This window comes from Poecilia formosa, unplaced genomic scaffold (genome assembly GCF_000485575.1).
Source record: "Poecilia formosa unplaced genomic scaffold, Poecilia_formosa-5.1.2 Scaffold52, whole genome shotgun sequence".
NCBI lineage: Eukaryota > Metazoa > Chordata > Actinopteri > Cyprinodontiformes > Poeciliidae > Poecilia > Poecilia formosa.
Window position 1 is genome coordinate 423,887 of NW_006799991.1, and position 22,970 is coordinate 446,856.

Consider the following 22,970-nt stretch of genomic DNA (forward strand, 5'->3'; position numbering starts at 1 on the left):
CAGTGGAGTGTGTACGGTGACATCGAGCAACACAGATTACAGACAAGTGATAACACACCACCTCACTCTTTCCTTCAAAATAAGTAAAAGAAACTAAAAAAGTCTTTAAAAAAGCAACAAGAAGAAACATGCAAACGTCTTTATGGGACTACAACACTAGTATCAAACATAAAATGAATATGAATAGCTTCTTAGATTGTTTAAGTGTTACAACTGTTTTGTAACTGCATTTTCAGAATTAGAACAACATGCAAGGTTTATTAAAATAAACACAGCCAATGCTGCATTTGAAGACGCTTTTCTTTTTTGCTTATTCAAATGAAGAAAGTCATATTATGAGCTGGTGTGGAAAAGGAAGTACAAATTAAGAGTCCATTGTCCAAATTTTCAGCAGAAATGCCATTAACTAGGTCTTGGTAAAGTGCATAGCATGTGATATGAACAAACAGCACAAAACTCTGCAAAAAACACCAAGAAAACAAAACAAAAGACGTTATGAAACAGCTGCATGGTGCCATGAAGAATCTCAAATATTTTTTTTCTTTTTGTGTTAAGTTAATCTACAATGATAAAAAAAAAAGTAAATAAATAAAACACAGTTGAGTTTGCAAATAAATTATAATTTTTGTGATAAGTTGGTGACTAACACTGGCTATCTAGGCTTGTACAGACACCTTGAATTTGTTTTTTTAAAGTACAGTTGCCTCCTAATACAATTAAAGTGCAATCTTTATACTTCTAGTCAGATAAACATATTTCATACAGGTTTAAAATAAGAGGCTAGTAACAAATTAGCCCAGCTACTTTGTTTATTCCTGCCTCTCAATATAACTGGCAAACTGTCACACAAGAACAATTCATCTCAATACCAGAGCAAAAACTCCCAAAGTTTACTTTAAAATAAGCTCAATTCTGGTTTGCATTAATGGGAATCTTACTGAAAGCCTATCTTGAAACAATTGTTAAAAATTTGAAGAATATGAGGTAGAGAGAGACAGAAGGCAAAAAAACAGCAACAGATTAACAAAATATGAAAATGCTGTGATCAGAAACTAGGAATCAATATAGAAAAATATTAACACAGAGTTAAAGACGCATAAGGTCCTTCAGTTTCCCTACAACGTCCAACAATCTTTCATCAGAAATGGTTTCAACAGAAGACAGACTCTGAAGAAACAGTTTTTACCCACAACAGGGAATAGTCACAGTCAGAAGAACTACAGATGCCTCTGACTAAGCTAGAATATCCATGAAAAGTTGTTCTATTTTACTAATTCAATTCAAGAACTGTAGCCCATATTACACAGATTACATTGTTTTATTGAAGGATTTATTTCTAGTCATTTTAGTGATTATGGGTTTTACATCTGATGAAAACCCACAACGAAGACTCTCAGAAACCAGAATATTATATAAAACCAATAAAGTTTGTCGGGGGAGGAAAGAATGACGTGCTATAAAATGTAATATTAGACCGCTCATCGGACTCTGAGTTCATGAAGCCAGAGCCAGCAGATGATACGGGTCCCCAAGTCATCAGTGTCTCTGGAAGCTTCACGTTGCATTGGACCTTCAAGTACTATATTCTGTCCTCCATTAATTCTCCTGCTCTGGAACCTTAATTTACAGATGAAATATAAATTTTACTTTAACCTGGAAAGAGGAGTTTGCACCACTGATCAACAGTCCAGCTGATTTTCTCTGTACCCTAAATCAGAAACTACTTCCATGTGAGGTGGTTGTTGAAGCACTGAGACTCCAGTTGTAAGTCACGTCTTGTGAATTCCCCCCATCTCTTGAATGGGCTTTGCTTCACTGTCTTGGCTAAAGTTATGCAGCATTATTTCTAACGCGTTCTTTCTACTAATATAGTTAATTTTACCCATATTCTTCAGCTCTTTGCAGCTTAATGTCCTCGCAGAAGTTGTCATCCCCATATTTTTGCAGGTCACAACAAAACTTCAGATTTTTGTTTTTAAAATGTACTTTGTTTGTTTTAATGAAAGACTCTAAAGTCAGAGGCACTGAATGTTAGAATATTAACTAATCCACAATAATTCAAATCAATGGGCATAACCACTTGAGGTATATAACTGTGTGTAATTAAGCTATATTAGGCTTTCACTTTTTGAATTGCATGAGTAAAATAAATGCACTTTTCAATGACACCCTAATTTATCTAGATGCACCTGTATGTACCTCAGTGAAGCAGTCCAGCTAGCTCCTTAGAACATGGGCAAAACCAGAGCACTTTTTAGCATCATAACTTAAACATTAAATATTTAATAGTAGTTGACTTGATGTCAACTACTATGTAGTGCACTGACTACCAACGATTCAACATTTTTAATACAGCAGCATAATCATAACGTGGAACTAAAAGAACTGCAGGAACATCCAGAAGAGGAATTTGAAATGTCTTTCAGGAAGCACTGAGTCATTTTCAAAGACCATCTTAAAAATTTGAGTACCTCAAAATAGAAAGTTGAGATGATGTACTAAGAGTTTAAGAAAATGTACAAACTTACATATTCTATTTGTGTATACTGTTAAAAAAGCAATAGTTTATTGCTAAAATATATTTAAGTCCAGGTGCTTCTAAACCTTTTGTCAACGTACAACGATCCAAATTGAAATTTGATATTTAAATCAACTCCTACACCCAATGCACTCGCACAGAAAGGCATAAATGCATGCATTTCTTACGCAGACAATATGTAGAAATTGTTGTGAAAATAATCTGAATATACAACAAACCAAGGATAAGAGCAGACAATAAGAGGAGACAATAAGGGAAAAAATCATATTGTTATGAGTCCATCCATGCTCCAGTGAGCTCCTCGTTTCAGTATAAATGAAGAAAGCTCGGCCTGAGGACAGCAGTGAGATATGCAGGCAGCCCACACATATCTGATGATGAACAGGCCTGCCTGCACATTCTAAAGAGAACACATTTTCCAGCTAGCCTTTCATAATTGTATTTTTTTTCCTTCCAAAAGGCCCTAGAGCCAGACTTGTATGCGCCATCTGAAGAGGTTGGTGTAGTAATGGGTCATAGTGATGCATTCATACTGGGACTAGCTTAATTGTATTATCAATCTCATCCAGACAGTGCTTCAGCCCCACAGCTCTGGACATGCTACTGTCAGACACTCTGCATTAGTACTGAATAGTGAGCCATGCAGGAGTGTAATCTTCACTCTCATCTGTTTTCTGAGCTTAGGAAGCTAGGTTAGCTCACCGAATGATGTCTTATCAGAGTTTTTGACACCGTCGTCATCTGTTCTTCTCTGCCTTTTAAACAAACTTTTCCTCTGCCCTCATGTCACTGTTTGCTCTAACTTTCTCCTTCTTTTCCTCTTTGGATCTACTATGTCAGTGACCACCGAATAAATACACATCTGTGTTAATTATGTTAAGCCAAACAGTAACTACAAAGGCAGATGAAGTAGAAGGCTCCTTTGCTGTTCTGGCTTGATTATGTTTTGCACTCAAAAACATTCCCCTCTCCAAATTTCCTCTCTTCCTTCTTTTGAAGTAACCTTCTCCTTGCTTCCCTCTCATCATAAGTAGAAGTTCTAGAGGTGGAGAGGAATTTGGAGATAAAAGCAAAAAGAGCCGAGGAGTCCTTCGCAAGCCTAAGGCAAGGAGAAGGTCAACAGGCCTGCTAAGAAGGGCTGTTATCATCCTGGTTACATGTTATCGGAGAGCCTGCAGTAGTGTTTATTTACAGTTACTGCTCCCTCTGGGTGCACACTTAAAGGCCTGGGGCTGATTGGTGCGTAATGAGTTTAGAAACGCAGGAAGCCGATGCAAGACAAGAAGTGAAACAAGAGGCAAGAAATGACTTGCCAATAACCAGTAAGTCAAAAACCAAATTGGTATAAACACCTTTTCTACACATGTGCCATGGAGTCTTGTCATTCGAGTAAAAACAGTCATTTTTACGGTTTACAGTAAAAAGAGTATACATATGTAAGAAAGGGTACTAATAAAAGGATCCTGATCTGCAATATTGACCCTCAAGGGAAAAATGCTGTTGGTACATAAGACACCTCCCTTCAATCTTTTATTTTTTTTATTTTTTGCTTGCCCTCTAACTTATTTTTTCATTGTTGATCACACTGTTTTATATTAAACAAGCAGAGAAGTGAAGTGGCTAGAAGCCAAGCCATAAAGCGAGACGTGCTGGACACTGTTCAAAATGCTTGGCAGGAAACCAGTGAATTTTATAATCTTTGTTTTACCTGATAATGCTTCCAAACGCGGTGCAACGCAGAAAGAATAAGAAAAGTAATACACAGGTACTATATACATACAATAAAGCCAAAGTAACGTCTGTTTCCCTTCCAAGAAAATTGAATTTCAGAAAATCAGTCCAATGACAAGATAATTACTGCATAATATCAAACAGGGAAATTAAGATAAAGTATTTATTTCTAATTCATCAGATAAGATAAAAACGAGATTTTTTCTTTTTTCTTGAAAGCATTTTCGTCTTGTAACTTGTTTATTTGGGGTAAATGACTTTCTTAGGCAAATAATCTGTTGTAGTATAATTTCAGTGTATATTAATAACAGTTAAAGAAGGATAAAAAGAAAAAAACATCACTCACAGAATTGAATCTTCATTTCAGCAAATGAAATACGGTCAACGGGTCAAATTAAAATCACAGCGAGGATGTAAAATATCTAGGTACGGTAGTTAAAAATGATTTTTGCACTACTGTTACCAATACGTCGCTACACCTGAGAGAGAAAACAGAAACCGAGCAATATTTATAAAGTCACTAAAATTACTACAGCTTCACAAAGCGCTGGTAACCACGGGCTGGTCACCAGTATCAAGGTATACCATTTTAGGTTATAAACAGAGACCGTGTCAAAACCAGTATTGCTTGACCTGTCATTGTCTGAGCCTGTTCATTTACTCTAACAAGTAGGTGGTGTTTTCAGTCTGATCCTTGCTGTGTGTTGGGTGGTATACATACGCCAATTTGGCTGTAAGGAAGTTTAAAGCAAACATGCCAGTAATCTATGTGATTGCTATAAACTTACTATAGGCTATTTTCAAATCCCAGTCGCATTCACTAAAAACAAGGTGTTGGAAAAGGCTGTGGAAACATACGCCTTTCACTTTGAGTAGAGCCCCCGCATCATATGAGCCTCGTTTTAAAGCAACCTATATTCTTTCACAATGCTGTTCCTGTCGGTGTTTCACCCGTCACTGTGCGAGTATTTTTTTTTTTTTGTACATGAATTTGTGTTATCAAACAAACCCTGGCACATCAATGAAGCTGATCTGAGAGCGACGTTGTCTACATAAATCAGCAGAATAAACACAGGCAGCTTGAAAAACATGAACCACTAAAGCATTACAAATCCTCACCATTTTCCCAAACTGCACAATCTTGTCTCAGAAGAAAAATGAGGCGCCTGCTCAGAAACTGTGTTTATGGTGTCAGGAATTGCAAGGAAATAAATTACTGGGTGAATCACTGGAGCCTGGTGTGCGAGCATAACTTGTGCAATGAGGAAATCAGGTTGCAGTAATATTCACTTTTGACACACTTATATTATGATGCTAGAAGAAGGCTTTGAGCCAATGAGTAGTGAAGTTCCAAAAACGCAGAGAACACAAAAACAGCCTGGAGCTGGATTAAAAAAACAAAAAAACAAAAAAAACAAACTTGGACTCATTTGAGTCAGACCACCTCCCTCGGTACAGATGAAGTAACAACAATGCCAATTTTGAGTTATAAACATGCCATTTTCCATAATATCAAGTGTGTGAGTTTTTCCTCCCGTCAACCTTTCCAAATCTCATTGTCACACCGTGTGTATCGTTGATAATAAAATCCTTTCATTACTCCAAATTTTCAAAACAGCTTGCTGCTGCTAGCATTTAGTGACATTTTGAAAAGATGAGGTACTGACGGGGTTTCTTACGGGTAGACCATATCAGAGCCATCAACAATTAACTTACAAAACACAGAGGTTGTTTGTGCTACTTCCTGGCATCCCCAAACACTACATTTGAGCCAATGTGTTCAGTCAGTGATTAGACATAACCATGCGCAACAGCCCTGAATGTCAGACAAGATTATCACTCTGCTTTTCATGAAATGACACTGATATGTTCCACGGCAAAACACACTGTCACGCCACCGCCAGGCCCACACGATAAAGACAACAGATGAATTCGGTTTTGTGTCACTTCCTTCTATCAAATGGCCATGCCTCCTTTGGAGGAAACATATCTGCCATGATTTGAATGGGAGTCAATGCAACTTCTGAGCTGTTTGGAGCAAACGAAGCTCAAGGTATCATGCCACACAAGGCGAACAATTATATTGTAGTGATTGATTTAGCAAAGTTAGCTAGAAAGACTTTCAAACAATCTAGTTTCCCTCTGGGGTTAATAAAGCATTTTTGAATTCAATTCAGTTCAATAAAGAACCACAGCAGAAGACGGGTTGGAGTGAAAATAAGTTTTCCCCTTAAAATGTTTCAGCCTATTATCCCTCAGCACAGGGTGGCTCAGTTGGTAGAGCACACACACCATGTGCAAAGTTAGTCCTGTAGTCCTTAACGTAGTTGTTCTGGTTTCGGCTCGCAGCATCCGCAGCCACTAAATCTGAGCCAGTGTGTTCAGTCAGTGATTAGATATAACCATGTTAAACAAAACTCAAGATACTTTGACAGAAATTACATTTGTTTGCTAATTTTATGCTTCTATTGCACAAAAATAACACATTGATTCGCAATCGATTCATTGGTTCAACTTTCACCCCAGAGGGGACATGGTCACTGTACTTTAGCTAAAAACCCAAATGTTTAACCAACATGCAGCTAGATGTATTAAGATTGTCTCCACAACACAGTATAGCTTAGTCATCCCTCCTACAATTATTCAAAAATACTAATAATAAATGTTTTAAACACACATGACATGAGCCTTTTTTTTTTCACTTTCCAGAACTTTGACGAAAGCTTACTGTAAGGGTTAATTCAATATAAGACAGTACGTGAGAGGGCATGGATAGAGTAATAAAAATAACAATACTGTCCGGAGAAAGTCAAAGATGGGATATGAGAGGAGTAAAAAGAAAACAAAAACACACAATAATAATAAAGAGTAATCTCTTATGGTTACAAATGGTCCGTAAATAGCATAAATCAGAAGCAATAGTCTTTCCAGCAGTCCAAAGACAGCTCCAATTTATCTCCATACTTTGTTCCTGACTGAAAAGAATGAGCGAGAAGAGAAAACTGCTAAAAGGGAAAACTGGAGAGGCCATTTAGTGATTTGAGCGGTGAAACTTCTCTGCTGCCAAGGACATGTAACAGAGAGAGAGAGAGAGAGAGAGAAAGAGACTGGAAGAGTCTCTCAATACATCAGACATCAGGAGTGATTCAGACAAGTAGCACCGCCTTTGAAAGGCCCATAAAGACGAGTCATTCTGAGACTGGTGAGCAATACAAAACAAAAAACACCCATAGATTGTATGACTTTGCATTGCAAAATACAAAGTAGAATTTTTATGTGCAGGTAGAACGGTGGCAAAAAAATTAAAAATCCTGATTTCACTTATGCTGATTTACAAAATAGAAGAAATATGCTAATAAAAAATATGCCACTTCTATTTTTGGGTGCTTTTCCATCAGAACTGTTTCATAAAAAAAAAGAAGAGAGAAATGAGGTGTTGCAGAGACCTGCATACTCTCAGCATGTTTCAGACTCTTCAAGTCAGTCATTGTATCAGGCTTCATTGTAAAAACCTCTCGCTCTTATTTAATCAATAGAAACTTGACTATCGTGATTCATAGCATACTCTGGAGTACAGGAATATCTCCCGACAACCCCAGCTGTTTTTTATACACCAAACGCCAACCATCCCACTAACAATCCATGTTTTCTTTTCATCTGTACTACCAAAATTATTTTCTATCCGACATGCACAAGTTCTATGTTTCATGAGCTTTTCCTCTGTCAAGTTATAACTCTGTTTATTTTTTTTATTTTTTCAGAGAGTGAAGCAGACAAAAAAAAAAAAAAAAAACACAAAGATACGGCCACATATATTAAACACAGTTCACGGTGCACGCAGAGAAAAAAAAACAAACGTGTGGGGATGAATACAAACAGGCACACACAATGAAAAATATCCTGTGAATGCACATGAAAGAAAGTAGCTTGACTTCAGTAATGGGGACTGTTTCTGACTCCTGTCCTAGTTTATAAAAGTAGGCTGATTCTCACCTTGACGAAAGCACACAATCTGTCACAGTAGTTCTGTAATTTGACCAGGGAGTTCTGACTTGAATGATGCAAGTCAGTGACTCAATGCAATCTGCTGGGTTGACTTGAACAGAGACTTTTTAACCAATTTGAATAATAAACTGAACTTGACTGTTGTGTTTGGCAACTAGGACAAATTCAGAATGTATATAACTGCCTTGAAATATGCTTGTAGGATTGTACTGAACTGCCTTTTTCTCTGAAAAGTGCATGGAGATGGCATGTTTAGAACCGACAGCATGAAAAGAAAACTGAGCTGAATAAAATAATTAAACGAATGACCAAATACTAAACTTAACAAGTTAGACAATGAACTTCAAACTTACCAAAAGGTTTTTGGTAAGTTTGAGGTCTTCATGAATGTAATGTAAGAAGGGATGAATCTATGAGCTGAGCTTGTCAATGGATCCCATTAAAGACTTGCCACTCCTGAGGACTTTCTTTCATATTGTAAGTCATTATTGACAGAGAGTAGTGTGACGAATCAATGAGGGCTTAATTACATTTGAAGAATAGTCCAGAGGTGAAGCAAAACAAAGCCACCACTACCTGTTTCCTGTCAAGCCTTTGATGCAATTTTCCTCACCACCAAGATCTACTTTTAAGCCTTGGCTAAGTGCGAGTGTGCAACAAATCAAATGTGAAAAGATAAGATAAGAATGTAATTTCAATTTTCAAAACAAAAAAAATAATAATAATTATGCGAAAATAATTATCAGCCACTAAAAGAAACAACGGGCTGGAACTTAATGTTTAAAGATTAGGGAAAATCTTCTCATTTCTATAAGGAGAAATAATTTCCTCATCCGTTGAACAAATTCCATTCGAATATATATATAATTCCATTTGTATACATTAAGAATAGCAACACAACTCTATTGGTTGTCATAAGATGTCAGTTTAAAAACACATCTTTAAAAGTTTCAGTACCCAAAACTAACAAAGTCATTATGAATTTGCTGTATGGAGGTCTGCTGACCATCTCACACTTCTTTAGCACATAGCTTGAAAAAAGGAAGATTTTACACATTCGGCGAAGAATTTATATGACCAGTTTCCACTTGAATAAATACATATTTCTTCTTTTTATGCTAACACAACAAAACCAAAAAACAAGAGCGCAGAGGATGGTGCAGGTAAGTATACTACTTGATGCACGGTCAGTTCAAGATATCCCAAAGGCGTTGGTACTCTTTTGTTCCTAAAGAGGTCCAGTACCAAACTACCAAACTTGCTAAGATATGATATGACAAAAGGGCTAACAGCATCTTGAATCTGCACAACCTTGTATTGATTAATATACTTGACCTATGAAACAACTGTATCATCATCACAATGATTAAAAAAAAACATTCTTTCTTCGCACTTTATCATCTACCATTTCCACTGACGAGGCTACAAAAGTTTTTCAGGGGCTTCATGTTTGAACTTTTAACATTTCCATCCAAATACATGTAAATATGGAACACAATTTTATTTAATAAGGAAACATTCTATGGCTGCCTAGAGGACAGACACAGTACTGTATTAAGCAGCAAAAGCCTTCTAAACACAGAGGGAGATTATTCAAGTCCAGACTTCTTAGTTACAGGGCGAGACAAAAGTAGGTAAATAGAAACAGAAAAGCACACAGCATCACAGAAGTAATGTGGATAAAACCGGTGATGATTAAATGAAACAGTCGCAGAATATTAATTTGACATTTGCTCAAAAATATCAATTTACACCCCGTTATAACTTTGGTAATGCATTTATTGGAAAGAGATTAATATCAATACCATAAATCATTCAGGAGATACAACCAGAGCGAGGCATACTCACATGTTAGCTGATCTCTGTGTGGGAGCTATGCACCTATTAATCAATGTCCCTGCTCCTCTGCCCATGTCATCAAGGGAAAAGGCAAATTTATAAAAAGGCCAATAATCACACTGATACCTCAAAAAGTAACATACTTAGATGTTTATGCAGTGGTGCTATCTATTTCCACTGACCTTCGCAAGGTTCTTGTCTGTGCAAAACTGATTGCTAGTTCTGCATTTTCTTATCCCTTTGATGCCTTTGCTTGATTAGTTTTATGCATTATGCAGACAACATATGCACCAAAAGTGACAACAAAGGAAATCTGATTGTTTTTTCAGAATATTAACTATTTTGGCCATGTATTCATTGATAATGACAGCAAGGTCAGCCGTTAATAAATGTGAAGCACAGAGAAAAAAAAGTTTCCTTTTTTATAGTGAAAAGGTTACAAGTGCTATTTGATGAACTTCCCTTTAAACTCTCACTTGGGGCAAACATTTTGGGTAACTTTTCACAATAGTTTGCTGGAACATTGGCCCATGCGAAACCCTCCTTATTTGAACACAAATGTTCACTTCTGACTATGAATTTCTCTTGAAATTGAGATTAGAGCTTTGTGACGGGACTTCAAAACATTGACTTTGTAATCCTTAAACCATAGTGTAGAATTATTTTCTAAATGAAAAAGTTCTACTTCCACTGGGAGATTTTTTTCCTAATTAAATGCGAAAGAAAACTGTTATAAGTGAAACAATATGTCATAAGAATAGTTTAAAATCAATATTACGGAATTAATTACTTAAAACAAGCTCTTGTGTCTTGCTGAAAAGTTAGCTGTGGGTTAGTTTTGTCTTATTTCAAGTGTACTAAGAGATCTGTACTAGAAATCAGAATCAGACAAAAATGCTTGGTAAGATTTTGTATTTTTGAAGTGTATTTCATGAAGAGGGTTTATATTTGTGCTAATGCTAATGAACGTGGCATCTTATGAATCTGACTAATTTTTTCAAAGAAAAAACAGACTGTAAAGGACGACATTCCTTTTCCTAACATTTTGCTGATTTGTTTGGGTTTTTCTATGAAATACAGATAATAAAACTTCCAAAATAAAACTTATTTCTTTCATTTTACTGGCACTTAGCAAACAGAAATAATTTTAACCAATCCTAATTGAGCTAAAACACGAAATGTAGTTTGATGTAATATCAGAAAATGAAAAAAGCTGTCATTTTATACTGCGTATGTAATTATCTGGCATTATTTATTTTGCTACATACAGATTGTCTGAATGTAGTATAGCATTCTCCAAAGCCAATGATCTATCGCAATTAGTGTAGGGGAAAGGTTTCCTAAACATTCTCTGATATTGTTTGTCGGTGTTGCTACTCACCACTCTCAAAGCAAGCATCAAAAATCAGATGTCCTTTCCGTAGAGGTCCTGTGTATGCAGGTGGTGTTATTGTCAGCTTGTTGACATTCCCTCCTAAGGATTCTTCCCCTCCAGCTTCATTTTCTGCAGAACAAGCAAAACATGCTGAATTTACATAAGTCTAACTTTGCTTTAAGGTTTTCTATAAAACTCAGCAGCAGCAGTTGATTTATTTTATATAAAAATGTACTATTGATACACAATTAATCTTTTATATCATTTAATACAGCTCTTGGATGTTAAAAAAAATGCAGTAAAAGAATCTGTGTAGAAAAAGTACTGCATCAATTTGTTTATTTATGATGACAAAATGCCCATATTAATTAATTCCCACTAATAATTTCAATGCATACTTCCCAGTTCCTATATGAGTACTTAAGCAACACATAGTCACATATGATCAGAGGTGAGTAGAATTGTATTAGTTTTATCCTTTTATTTGGAAAAGTGTTTGCTCTGCCTGGATTTGTCATTGTAATTTTTTTAAAGTCTTTGAAATGAAAGAATTTACACTAAACTTTATATTTTTGTCTATCCGATGACAGCATTTTTAAATATTAAATTAGATGTTATGATCTGTTTCTCAGTTCATGGGTAACCTTTCACAAAATACCTTTTTACTCTTACTTGACTAATGTCCTTGATGGTTACTATTTACTATTCATGAGTATAAATACGTTGAAGTAGTGCTTTTACTGGAATGCAATTTTATGGTCACTCCCAATTTAAAAAAAAAAAAATAATAATAATAATAATGTACGAGCGTGTTAAAGGGGTGCAGCTCTGAATTAGAGCTGTCTCAGATGAGGAAAGATAGTTTGTCTTGTTGCGAGAGCATCTCTCTAAGGACGCCACTCTGCTAACTCCTGTGTCAAGATGAGATAGATCAAAATAAACACACGCGTGCACAGGTGTAGTCTACCTAAAGATACTATACAGCCGGTGAAACACATGCAAATGCCATATAAGTTGCAGCGGTAGCACAAACTGTGGACAGTTGTTTGAAGTTTACTTGTTACTTTCCAGAAAAAAATCGCTTAGTGAGGCTTTAACTTAAAAGCATAGAAGCAACCTTTTGCTATTATTAGCTGCACTGTAATCCAGCTAGTTAGCACCCACGCTCATTGCACCTGTGATGCTGTTTTTCCGTGAAGTAACTAAACGGTTTGAATATTCTACAATGCGATAAATGGCTAATGGTCAAGTTAGCTCAAAACTGCTAGAATTACAATCCCATGTTTACGTCTTTTAACCTGCTAGCTTGGCGATTAGCATACCCTGCCACAGCGCACGTTTAAAGACTCTCCGAGGGCTACAAAGACCCGCTTGCTATTCGCCAAGCAGCAGGGCGGCGTGGCATCTCTTTCTGCTGTGTAAAGGTGAGGATAAAACAATGTAAAGCTCGTATTTACACACCAGTCTTGATGGCTCTGTCAGTGTTTTCCTCCATCTTCCTCTCCATCAGCTCAGCGGACGCTTTTAGTGCGTTGCTACGGCAACGGAGAATGAGGAAGAGAGGAGAGGTCGGTCTGTACTGCAAGCAGTTCTGTGCAGGTATGTTCCCTTCAGTAGATCATTTTGTGCCCTCACAAAAAAAAATGCACAATTGATTTAAAATAACAAAAGACGGTTCGGCAGTATGGCTGCGTGTTTACCTGAAACATAAGAGTAATTCAAAGTTGCGTGCTCGAAGTGGCATAATGTCGCGATAAAGCTCTGATTTATTTCCCAAAAGTAAACTGAAGAATCAGTAATGTCAATGATCAGCTCTGTGTCGGAAACTGGCACCATTAGCATTCTGCACATAGCAATATTACAAGCCAAGGCTTCCATTGACACTGCAGGGCAATCTGTATACTGGGCATAATTCAGTTTTATCACTGCCATACCTGAAATAAAACCCATTTTAATGGTATTTTCAGAGAAAAATAAGCCAATAATTGCAAACAGCAGTCAGAGATTGGGAATTATCCAGTAGATTGATTAAAGCTGAAGATTTTCTAGACAATTGGAGCAGAGATGTCATCAGGGCCAATCAAGCCTGGCCCTATTCCTTTCCTATTACAAAGGCTGCACCTGATTAAGAACATCAGATGAGCCAGCGCGCAGCTCCTGGAGCAAGAGCCATGCAGGTTACTGCTAATTTTCAGCTTGTAAGCAGTGTGTAACAGGAGCAAATGAATAAGAGCCGAGAGAGAGCAATGGTTTTTCTTCGCGCGTGTGATCTATATATGACGGCAGGCATCAACAGGCCACAGAGTAGATGGATCTGAATGATTATTTCTCAGATGACAGAAAGAGAATACAGAGCAGCTGTGTAATATTTTGTTAAAATTGAAAATTGAATAGCTGTCCTCAATGGTATGTCATTCCTTTAACGCTGTGCCTATTAAAGAGCTATGTGGTGGTACAATCATTCATTTTCAAGAGAGATTGAAATTGAATTATGGAGCATGAGAAGAATGAATTAGATACACTACAAGTTCTTTTGTTTCTGAACTGTAATCAAAGCTATGTGTGTGCCGAATTTCAACCTTTGTAATGTATTTGTTTGGTTCTCTTAGTGTCATAGTTTCATGTCTGCGCATTACAATTGATCTTTTTCCATTAAATGAAAATCTACTGTTATTTCACCAAATTTGAAATTTATTTACACTGAATCTTAAGCTTTCAAAATGCACATCATATTGCTAGATGTTAGTATTTATTTAACAAAGATGGAGCCACAATATATATTGCATGCATATGTACATAGCTATATATGCATGCAGTATATAAAAATGTTACATTTATTGTTGGCGTACCTGGAATCAGAGGTTAAATAGCATAATACATTATGGTAATAATTCCAGTGATTTCAAAGTTGTAGTTTATTGATTCTCGACTTGAATAGATGAGCTTGTCGTTTCCTCTTTGATAGATATGACATTTGTTATTTTTGGGAGGATTTTATATGAACTCATAAAACATGGAATGTTATATCAAGTACACTCTAAAAAGTGTTTTTGGGCTGTAGTTCATCTTATGGACTTATTTACATTAATTTAACTTAATTCTTTTGCTTTTGCTATGACAACTTACTTTTTTGTGTTCATTTAACTCAAAACTTACAAATCTTTAACCTGAAGGAACTTTTCACTTTGACTTTACTTAAAACAATTGAGTTCAACGCCAGTTTTGTATCCTAAGTCTGACCAACTCAATTTATTATGATCATCCAACTCAATTCACTAAGTTCTTCCAACTCAATTTGCTAAGATTTTATAACTTAATTCATAAGGGGGTTTAACATGACAAATTTAAGTCATTCTTACTCAAATCATTTATTTTGTTCTAATAAACATTTAAAATCTCTTTGATTTAATTCTACAGAAAGTCAACTCAAACTTTTAAGAAGTTCCAAACTAAATTTAAATAATCTTTTTACAGTGTCATCTAAATACACAAATCTTTTCCTTAAATAACCTTTTTCACTTTGACTTTACTTGAAATAATTCAGTTTGTGTCCCATGTCTGACACAATGACTCAAGCTTACAGGGACACATTCCCAGTAAGCGACTGTGGCTCTGTGGATAGAGCAGTCGCCTTGTAATCGGAAGGTTGTCAGTTCGATTCCAGCTTCCTCCTGCCGTATGTTAATGTGTCCCCTGGGTACTTAATCCCAAGTTGCCAACCAATCTGAGCATTAAATAAATGTGTTAATATGTGCTTTCAGTGGTCAAAAGTGCTATTTAAGTTTATTTACCATTTTTGAAGTAAACTAAATGATTTGAGTAAGACTGACTTAAATTGAGTTGGGTGATTATAATATATTGAATTGGTTAAACTTAATAAATTTAGTTGGATAAACTTAATTGAATTGCTTGTTACCTACAGAAGCAATTCAATTAAGTTGGTTCAACTTTTTTCTTTTTAGAGTGTACCAGAGTATTAGTGCCCAGAAGCCCTTGAACTTTGATTTTTATATCTGGCCGATTGATTGGTGCATCGCTGTTACTTGCTTAAAGTTTCACTTCTCTGTTAAAGAGTTACATCGTTGTGTAATACTTTGAACAGTACCATCTAATTTTCAAACCCACTGAAAATTAGATGGTCCTCACCGGAACCAAATTATAGGTCTAATTCATACCAATGTGATGAAACGTTTGTGATATGTGCCAGTCAACTCTGCAGAAGTACAGACCAGATTATTGTAGCCAACGTTTTCCCTTTGCTACCCCATGATGGGTAATCGTAACCCCCGTCAGAGGGCGGCACACAGCACTTGGAGAAAACAAGATTTGGATAATGGGGATAAGGAAAGTACAACAAATAAACAAAAAGAAGAAACGTTAAACTGTTTTTTTCTCTTCTCTTATTCCTAACCTCTTCTGATCACGCCCTAAATGAGTTTAAAAAAATTTGCATAAAAATGAGCATATAATTTTTGAATCGGTCAAATCAGCCTGCATACATGCAAAGCCATGTAGAGCTTACACAATGCTATTACTTCTTGTCATGGGGTTTACATAAGAACAGAATCTAAACTTTTTATAGAAGTATAAAAAGTAAATTCAACAAAATGGTTTTTCACATTTTAATTGTGTCTCGGGAGAAAAGATTTACACCCATTCATGAAAGTGTTTTAGACCACTGATTACTTGGAACATTGTTTCACATATTGTGGTTAAAATAAGATCTCTTGGAACGTCAATAAAAAATAATATTGGCTCTTTTAATCTCAGGTTGCGAGTGACTGGAGGATGCTCAGCATTATCACAATCCTGTGAAGAATCCATTTAAATAAAGCCTCCTGGGGAAATGCTCAGCAAACATTTCTTTCAGAGCGAAATGTCTTTCTCCTAAATTGTAAAATGATCAGATAGATCATTCTTTATAATTGTCAAAAGGCGAAATCAGAAAGATTGTCCTGTTTACGACTCTACCCCAGGCCTAGTGTGTTTGTGTGTTTAAAGGAAGCAAATCTGTGTCTTAGCATTTATATTCCACCAAGTACAGGGAAACCCTTTTACCCTGCCATGCTGGGCACTTTTCACACTTAAAGTCCATCACCAATGAAGGAACAAGTCATGCAAAAATCAAAACAAGTGAGGACAAGGGGCACAGAGTTGGAGACAGGCTGTTGTGAGAGACTGGGCGAGAGTGTGAGGGATGGGGTGGGGGGGCGTGCGGCAGGATCAGTTGGGGTGCACAGACCAGGCGGCGGTACACAGAGAATCACTATGGTGACAGCAATCAGGGGGCTCAGGGGAGTGAGGCTGGGTCAGAGAGGAAGGCTTGAGAGGCAGCTGACTGAGGAATCAGCCCTCACTTTGGATGATTCAAGTGACAGCTCCCCCCAGGGCTGTGCCGGACCAGCTGTCCCCAGAGACCATGAGCTTTACGAGACAGAGATGTGGCTAAAGCAGTCCTTTTCTAAGTGAAAAAGAAAAAAAAAACAGAATTGGAGCCGAATCAGTACAATGGTGCCACGACACAGCAATGTTGTTGATGATGTTTTCACATATTCTGCAGCAGATGAAAATGCTACAAAAACAGGGCTATGTGCTAATTTAAAATGTGTAAACACTGTCATATGGTACGAGTTTTGTGATATTTTTCACCTTCTCTGTTGACATAAATATCAGTTAAACCAGCAATTTGCTAGCGGTTCAGTTTGCAATTCCGTAATCGTTTCGTCCCTTTCATGTTTTGTGTCCACCACGTTCTCCGTCTCTCCATCCCTCTGCTCGACCCCCTCCTCCATCGCATGTGCTGGACAGCAGCCACCTAAACAGATGGTCCAGTGTCAATAGGCAGCTATTAACTGGCCACTTCCCTGACTCTAATTCGAGACAGTGAAAAGCACATTTAAAGAACTGGGAACCAGTCCTCTGCCATGTAGATGACGTTAGGAGTAAGACAGGTCAAAGGTTTGATAAGCGAAAATGATCCTATTAACATTTATAGAATATAATCCTTGGACAGTGTTGGTTGAGTTCAAGAACATTTATACCTTCTCCTGCAGCAGATTAGACATAGGTTGGCTTCCAGCATCAAAGTTAAACCAATCCTGTTTCATATGAGCGTAAAGCCACATCTGAAGGTCAGCTGGCTGAAATAAGGTCCTACTGGTTTTTTTTTGTTTGTTTGTTTGTTTTTTGTTTAAAATAAATACTAATACAGCTGGAAATAATTCTGGTCAGGACAAATACAGACAATAATCAGAAAAACCTAAAGGAGAACAAATTAACCCTTGTGCGTGCGAGGACTGAGGCAAACGTAGAGGACTGTGGCAAATGATACAAGTTTTACTGGTGTGGGGTCGGTTGGATCCCATTTCTAAACACAAGGGTTAAGGACCTTCAAAAGTCGGTTTTAGCCAATTTTCATGAAGATGCCAGGTTCATCTGTTCAGACAATGTATGCATAATTATAAAAGCCTTCCTGCGTTTCTGCGTTCATCTCTGGGTCCCAGAGATGAACGTGTTTTGGTAGGAAATGCAAATCACCTCCAGAACAAAAGCTAAAGACAATGTGCGGAAAATGCCAGAAGGTAGTAAGAGACTGTCATTTTTTACAGTGAACCAACCCCTTAGTAAGATAGGCTGAAAGGCCACTCAGTGATGAAGAAGTCATAACTCCGGAAGCAACATAACAAGATGGATTATAATTTGGAAATGCACCCAGGAACAAATATTCTAAAGGGGGCCACATATTAGGAGCACTTCCATTTTTCTCATCCAACGATGTGCGTCATTCGGCAAACTTAGCATAAGTTGCATGTGTCGTGACATAGTGTGCCAAGAAAGAACAGAGTATTAGACTCCAGCTGTGTATAGCTTTATCAGTAGTATTGATGCTTCCTAATATAACCGGTTTCTAAAGGATTGCTGGGTGTTGTGCCTTGGAGCACCAGCCACTGACCAGACCCAGCAAGTGTGGATTGAAAATAATAGGTTCTTATTTCTTGACACATGTCTGATGCTGCTAATGTGTGCGACGCTTAATTTTTGGAGACATGTCCTGTGGTCTGATGAAACTGAAATTGAAGTGTTTGGCCATAATGAGCATTGTTATATTCGAAGGAAAAGGGGCGGGGGGAAGCTTGCAATCCTTAAACATCATCTCAGCTGTGAAGTACGGGGGCTGTGACATCATGCTGTTTGGGGTCTTTGAAAACTATGCGCAAATATTAAAGCGACTTCTCAAGACATCACCCAAATCAGTTTTCAAAATGGACAGTAACCCTAAGCATGCCTTCACATTAGTTACAAAACAACAAGAACTTCAGTGTTTTGGAGTGGCCATCACAAAGCTCTGATTCCAGCCCCATTGACTTTGTCGAGGCAAAGGCAACAGACCCGTCTCAGTTACATAAGCCCTGTTCAAAAGAAACTGGCTGAAAATGCAGCAAGCCAGTGTTGAAAGATCCAAAATATTTCAGTTTCACCAAATACTAAGAAAATGTATGTTAACTTATGAATCTGACACTATCCTAAAAACAAATTAGGATAGTGTTATCATCCCTCTGTTATTATTATGGCACTTAGCAAATAGTTTTTGGTGATCCAAACTTACCTAAAACAGGAAAGGTTTAGTCTGAAAAGCCATTGTTTTAATAGAGCATGTGCAAATTTACACACTATTTGTATTTTGTTTAAGTTTAAGGAATCATTGTTGTGTTTCTGTTAATTCATGTTATACACTGTAGGATAAACGCTATGATACAATAAAACCAAGGCATTTTTTTTTCACTTGAATTTAACATACCACGAGAGTCTGCAGATATGCAGATGAAGTCAGAGCTCTAAAAATATCAAAGGTGTTAACTTAATGAAAGAGTGACTCATGTTTTCCTATGCTTGTTTGCTGAGGAGCTGGGATCTCCTGCCATGGCTGTGACTGGCTGCTTCGTCATCCCCCGCCACACCCTGCTGAGGAGAAAGGACAACCACCTGACCTTCACGCTCAGCCCAGCCCGATTTTCTCTCAGAGGTATCCTAAAACTGAACTCTGCTGGAGTTCCTTGTGACATTGCAGGCGATTACTTTACTTCCACTTAAGAAATATGATATTACTAATTACTGACAGCATTGCTCCGCAAACCTGCCCCTGACTTGATAGGTAAGCTTCAGAGTGTGTTTCTGTGCCGCTGTTCCTGCGTGTTTTAGAAACTGACGCTTCAAAAGAAGGAGGAAAACAGGAAAATCTAAATGACGGGAGATGCCCAGAGAGGACAGGATGTGGCGGCGGAGCTGCTAGAACAGTCTTCCCACCTTGTGGTCACACGGTGAACTGTAGCTGCCTGAACGCATGAGCAAACTGGGGGAAGAGAGAGCGATGCGGAGGAGAGCGATGGAGTGAGAGAGGGAGGGAGCCAGAAGGAGCGAGACAGAGAGAGCGAGAGAGAGCAAAAAGGGAGGGGAGTTTAAACTAAGTGCTATGTTTTGGGACAGGCTAATCTGCTAGCGAGCAGTGTGAGGATCGGAGCGTATTGTGTGAGCCAGTGTGCGGGGGACAGATAAGGGAGCCAGCCAGCCCGACCCACAGACCTACCGACTGCCTGCCTTTAATGTGCTGACTCTGGGGAGATTTTAAAAGACAGCGTATTGACTCCTCAGACGTGTGTTTGTGCGTGCGCGCCGGAGACCCTGGGCTCAATCGCCTCCAACTAACAGCCACAGCCAAGCCAGAAGTGCATTAGCAGACAAGGGAGCGAAAGAAAACAACTAAAAAGAACAAAAAAAAAAAAACTAACCCAAAAACAGGACTGAAAAATTACAACTCCCAAATCAAAAATTAAAGAGGATTTTTTTTATACATATCCTCTTCTTTTTTCAATTGATTTGATTTTTTTCTTTATTTTTCTGTGTTCCCGGGACAGAGAGAGACTGACTCCCGATTCTGAAGAAGAAATCAGGAGGGAGCAGAGAAACTCAAGCGAATCCAAAAGAAAAAAAAAGAGAAAAATTAAAGGACAGAACAAAAACCTCATCATCGAATCTGAACATGTTTGAAATAAGCCGAACACTCAACGCTGCTTTGTTGAGCAACGAGGTAAAGATTTCTAGATTATTTCCCTTATTTGTCGTTACAATTGTCCACATTTCACCTGTGTACGTCTGCTGCCAACCATTCTGTCATGTGTGTTGCGTGTGTGTCTTTGCACCCAAAAGATAGAGGGGGGGGTGATTGATAGCAGTACGCTGGTTGGTATGGGGGGGATGCTTCTCACTCATTCTGCTTTGTAATCATAAACAGAGAGCCAGTGCTTAGACGTTACATCAAAACCAAGGTAGCCATCGAGCCCATCTAACATAGGCTTGCTTGTGAAATTGTGCACCTTGGGCTGAAACTGTGTGTGCAAGTGTAAGTGTGCACATTCACACACATGCTTCTGTGCGAGAGCAAAGTCTTCTGTAAATCCCCGTCTACCTCCCTCTTTTTCTTCCAAGTTTCAGTTTTTTTTTCCCCCCCCTCCAGCATTCCCACCATCCTTCCCATACCTGCTGTTATCTGCTCTCCTTCCCGTCTCTCACTCCCCTCTTCCCTCTCTTTCCTCCCTTTTTTTATCTCTGTGCCTGTCCTCCCCTCTCCTCCCGTATCCGTGTATGAGCGTGTGTGTTCTGTGAGCAGCATCTCAAGATGATGGCGAGGTACGGGCAGCTCTCGGGACTGGCAGCCAGTGGCGTGGGCTCCGTCCCCGAGACGCACTCGCCGCTATTTTCCAGGGATCCCCTGTCATCGCCCGCCCAGATGGGCTACAGGTCACCCCTGGTAAGAGGATAGTAGACAGAACAATGTATCTAAATCTATTTAATGAACACAGGGAAGCGCATTTACCACAAAAGGAACAGGGAGATAGGAGTTTAAATAAAAAGAAAAACAGTTGGGTTGTGTGTATTGAAGAAAACAGCAAAAAAAACAAAAAACAAAAGGTAGAAAGAGAGGAAATCAATTGTGGGATTCTGCCCGTATCCCCAGTGGATTGTATTAGCAAATATTTACATTGTTATGTTTGTTCAATTACGGCCGCCTACTCCGTCTTTAGCCTCTGCCAGTCAGCTTGTTATCAGGGGAATTTGAGGTGTTTGCGTGAGCATGCATGTGTGAATGAGTGGGTTAATATGTTAAACATTTATTTTCTGTCCTCGCTAAAATAATACGGATCTTTCTACATGCATCTGCTTCCAAAGACTTCAAGTAAAACATAAAAATAACAGAATAACCTTTAAACACGAGCAAGATGACGGATTTCCAATTACGTTTAATTGCAACTCTCATGTCAGTTAAATTCCCATCAAACAGGAGAGAGAGAGAGAGAAAAAAAACAGGAACATTTTCTACTACCAGAGTCAACATTACTCTGCAATTTACATAGTAAAAAAAAAAAATTACTTGAGGGAAAAGAGGCTTGGGAAAATCTTCAACGTTCAAGCATTAAAAAAGAAAAAGCGTTGTAAGAAAATCCCTGACTGGCCGCATAAAAAGCGACACGAAGCTGTGGGTGTCTAATCTGCTGCAAGCTCTTCATTGGTTCGGGCTCCCCTTCAAACTGGCTCAGATCCACACCCTGGAGCCTCCCGGAAGCCTTCATAACCCACCGTCATGCTGCTGCTGCTGACTGTACCTAGGGGTTCCCGTCAAGTCTATGCAAATGCAACGGGTTGAGGGTACGCGGTGAAATATCGGCCGTGAAAGCGTACATTTGCTTTAAAATTCTTTAAATCTGAGCACGTCGGTGCAGGGCGTTTTTGTCGGATTCCATGCAAAGCCTTGTTGCTTTCGACTGCCTGTTCAGACCCACTGTCATCAGCTGTTTTCATAAAGGTGCTGGATCGTAAATTATTTGAAACAAATTAGCTGAATTCATGGCATTAATGCATTTGAGATCATACTTTTTCGATTAATCTTCTCAGAAACCTTTCAGAAAATATTTTCAGGTGACTGAGTAAGCAGGGTGGAGCATCATAAACATATTAGACGAAAGTAGGATAACATTATTTCAACCCATTGTTATTGGTAACCTGCACAGTTAGATTTTTGGCCAAAAAAGGGCTTGTTAATGGGTTATTTTGGGGATTTATTTTAAGTTTTTTTTGTGTGTGTGAGCATTTGTGTAAGCAAATTTGTTTGTGTGTTTGTTTAAAAATGTGTGCGTGTGGGTGTTTTTGTGTGTGTGTGTGCGTGTGTGTGTGTGTGTGTGTATCTGGATGATTACTCTGGTTAAAAAAGAGCATCGTTAAAGTGATTAATGGTGCCTTCATTAAGCATAGCAAGATCATTTGCATACATTAGATAAATGTGCTGGAAGATTCTGGCTGCTTTGGTGTGCAGAGTCTGAAAAGCAGGATTTCATTGTATTTTTAAGATGGTGCAATATCGCCTAGTGCCATTTAAATACTGCGGCGCATCAATAAATGAGCACATTTTCGGTCAAGGAAACACTTTTG

The 22,970-nt window shown here is 38.1% G+C and overlaps 2 protein-coding genes across 8 annotated transcripts in view; one reads left to right on the forward strand and one right to left on the reverse strand.

Moving 5' to 3' along the window:
• Positions 1–13,067, reverse strand: part of agbl4 (AGBL carboxypeptidase 4) — a 303,338-nt gene extending 290,271 nt beyond the window's left edge. The window contains exons 1-2 of the mRNA XM_007552650.2: positions 12,951–13,067; positions 11,496–11,618 (exon numbers count right to left, since the gene is read on the reverse strand). Of these exons, the coding sequence (XP_007552712.1) occupies positions 11,496–11,618; positions 12,951–12,996 (169 nt within the window). The 5' untranslated portion in view covers positions 12,997–13,067. The remainder of the gene's footprint in view (positions 1–11,495; positions 11,619–12,950) is intronic.
• Positions 13,068–19,869: 6,802 nt separating this feature from the next.
• Positions 19,870–22,970, forward strand: part of elavl4 (ELAV like neuron-specific RNA binding protein 4) — a 92,888-nt gene continuing 89,787 nt past the window's right edge. For 2 of the 7 annotated variants that reach the window (XM_007552651.2, XM_007552655.2), the window contains exons 1-2: positions 19,872–20,574; positions 21,154–21,294. In XM_007552651.2, coding sequence (XP_007552713.1) covers positions 20,527–20,574; positions 21,154–21,294 — 189 coding nt within the window. In that variant the 5' untranslated portion in view covers positions 19,872–20,526. Of the gene's footprint in view, positions 20,575–21,153; positions 21,295–22,970 lie in introns of all 7 variants that reach the window. The other 5 variants (XM_007552656.2, XM_007552653.2, XM_007552652.2 and 2 more) reach the window with 5 other exon arrangements.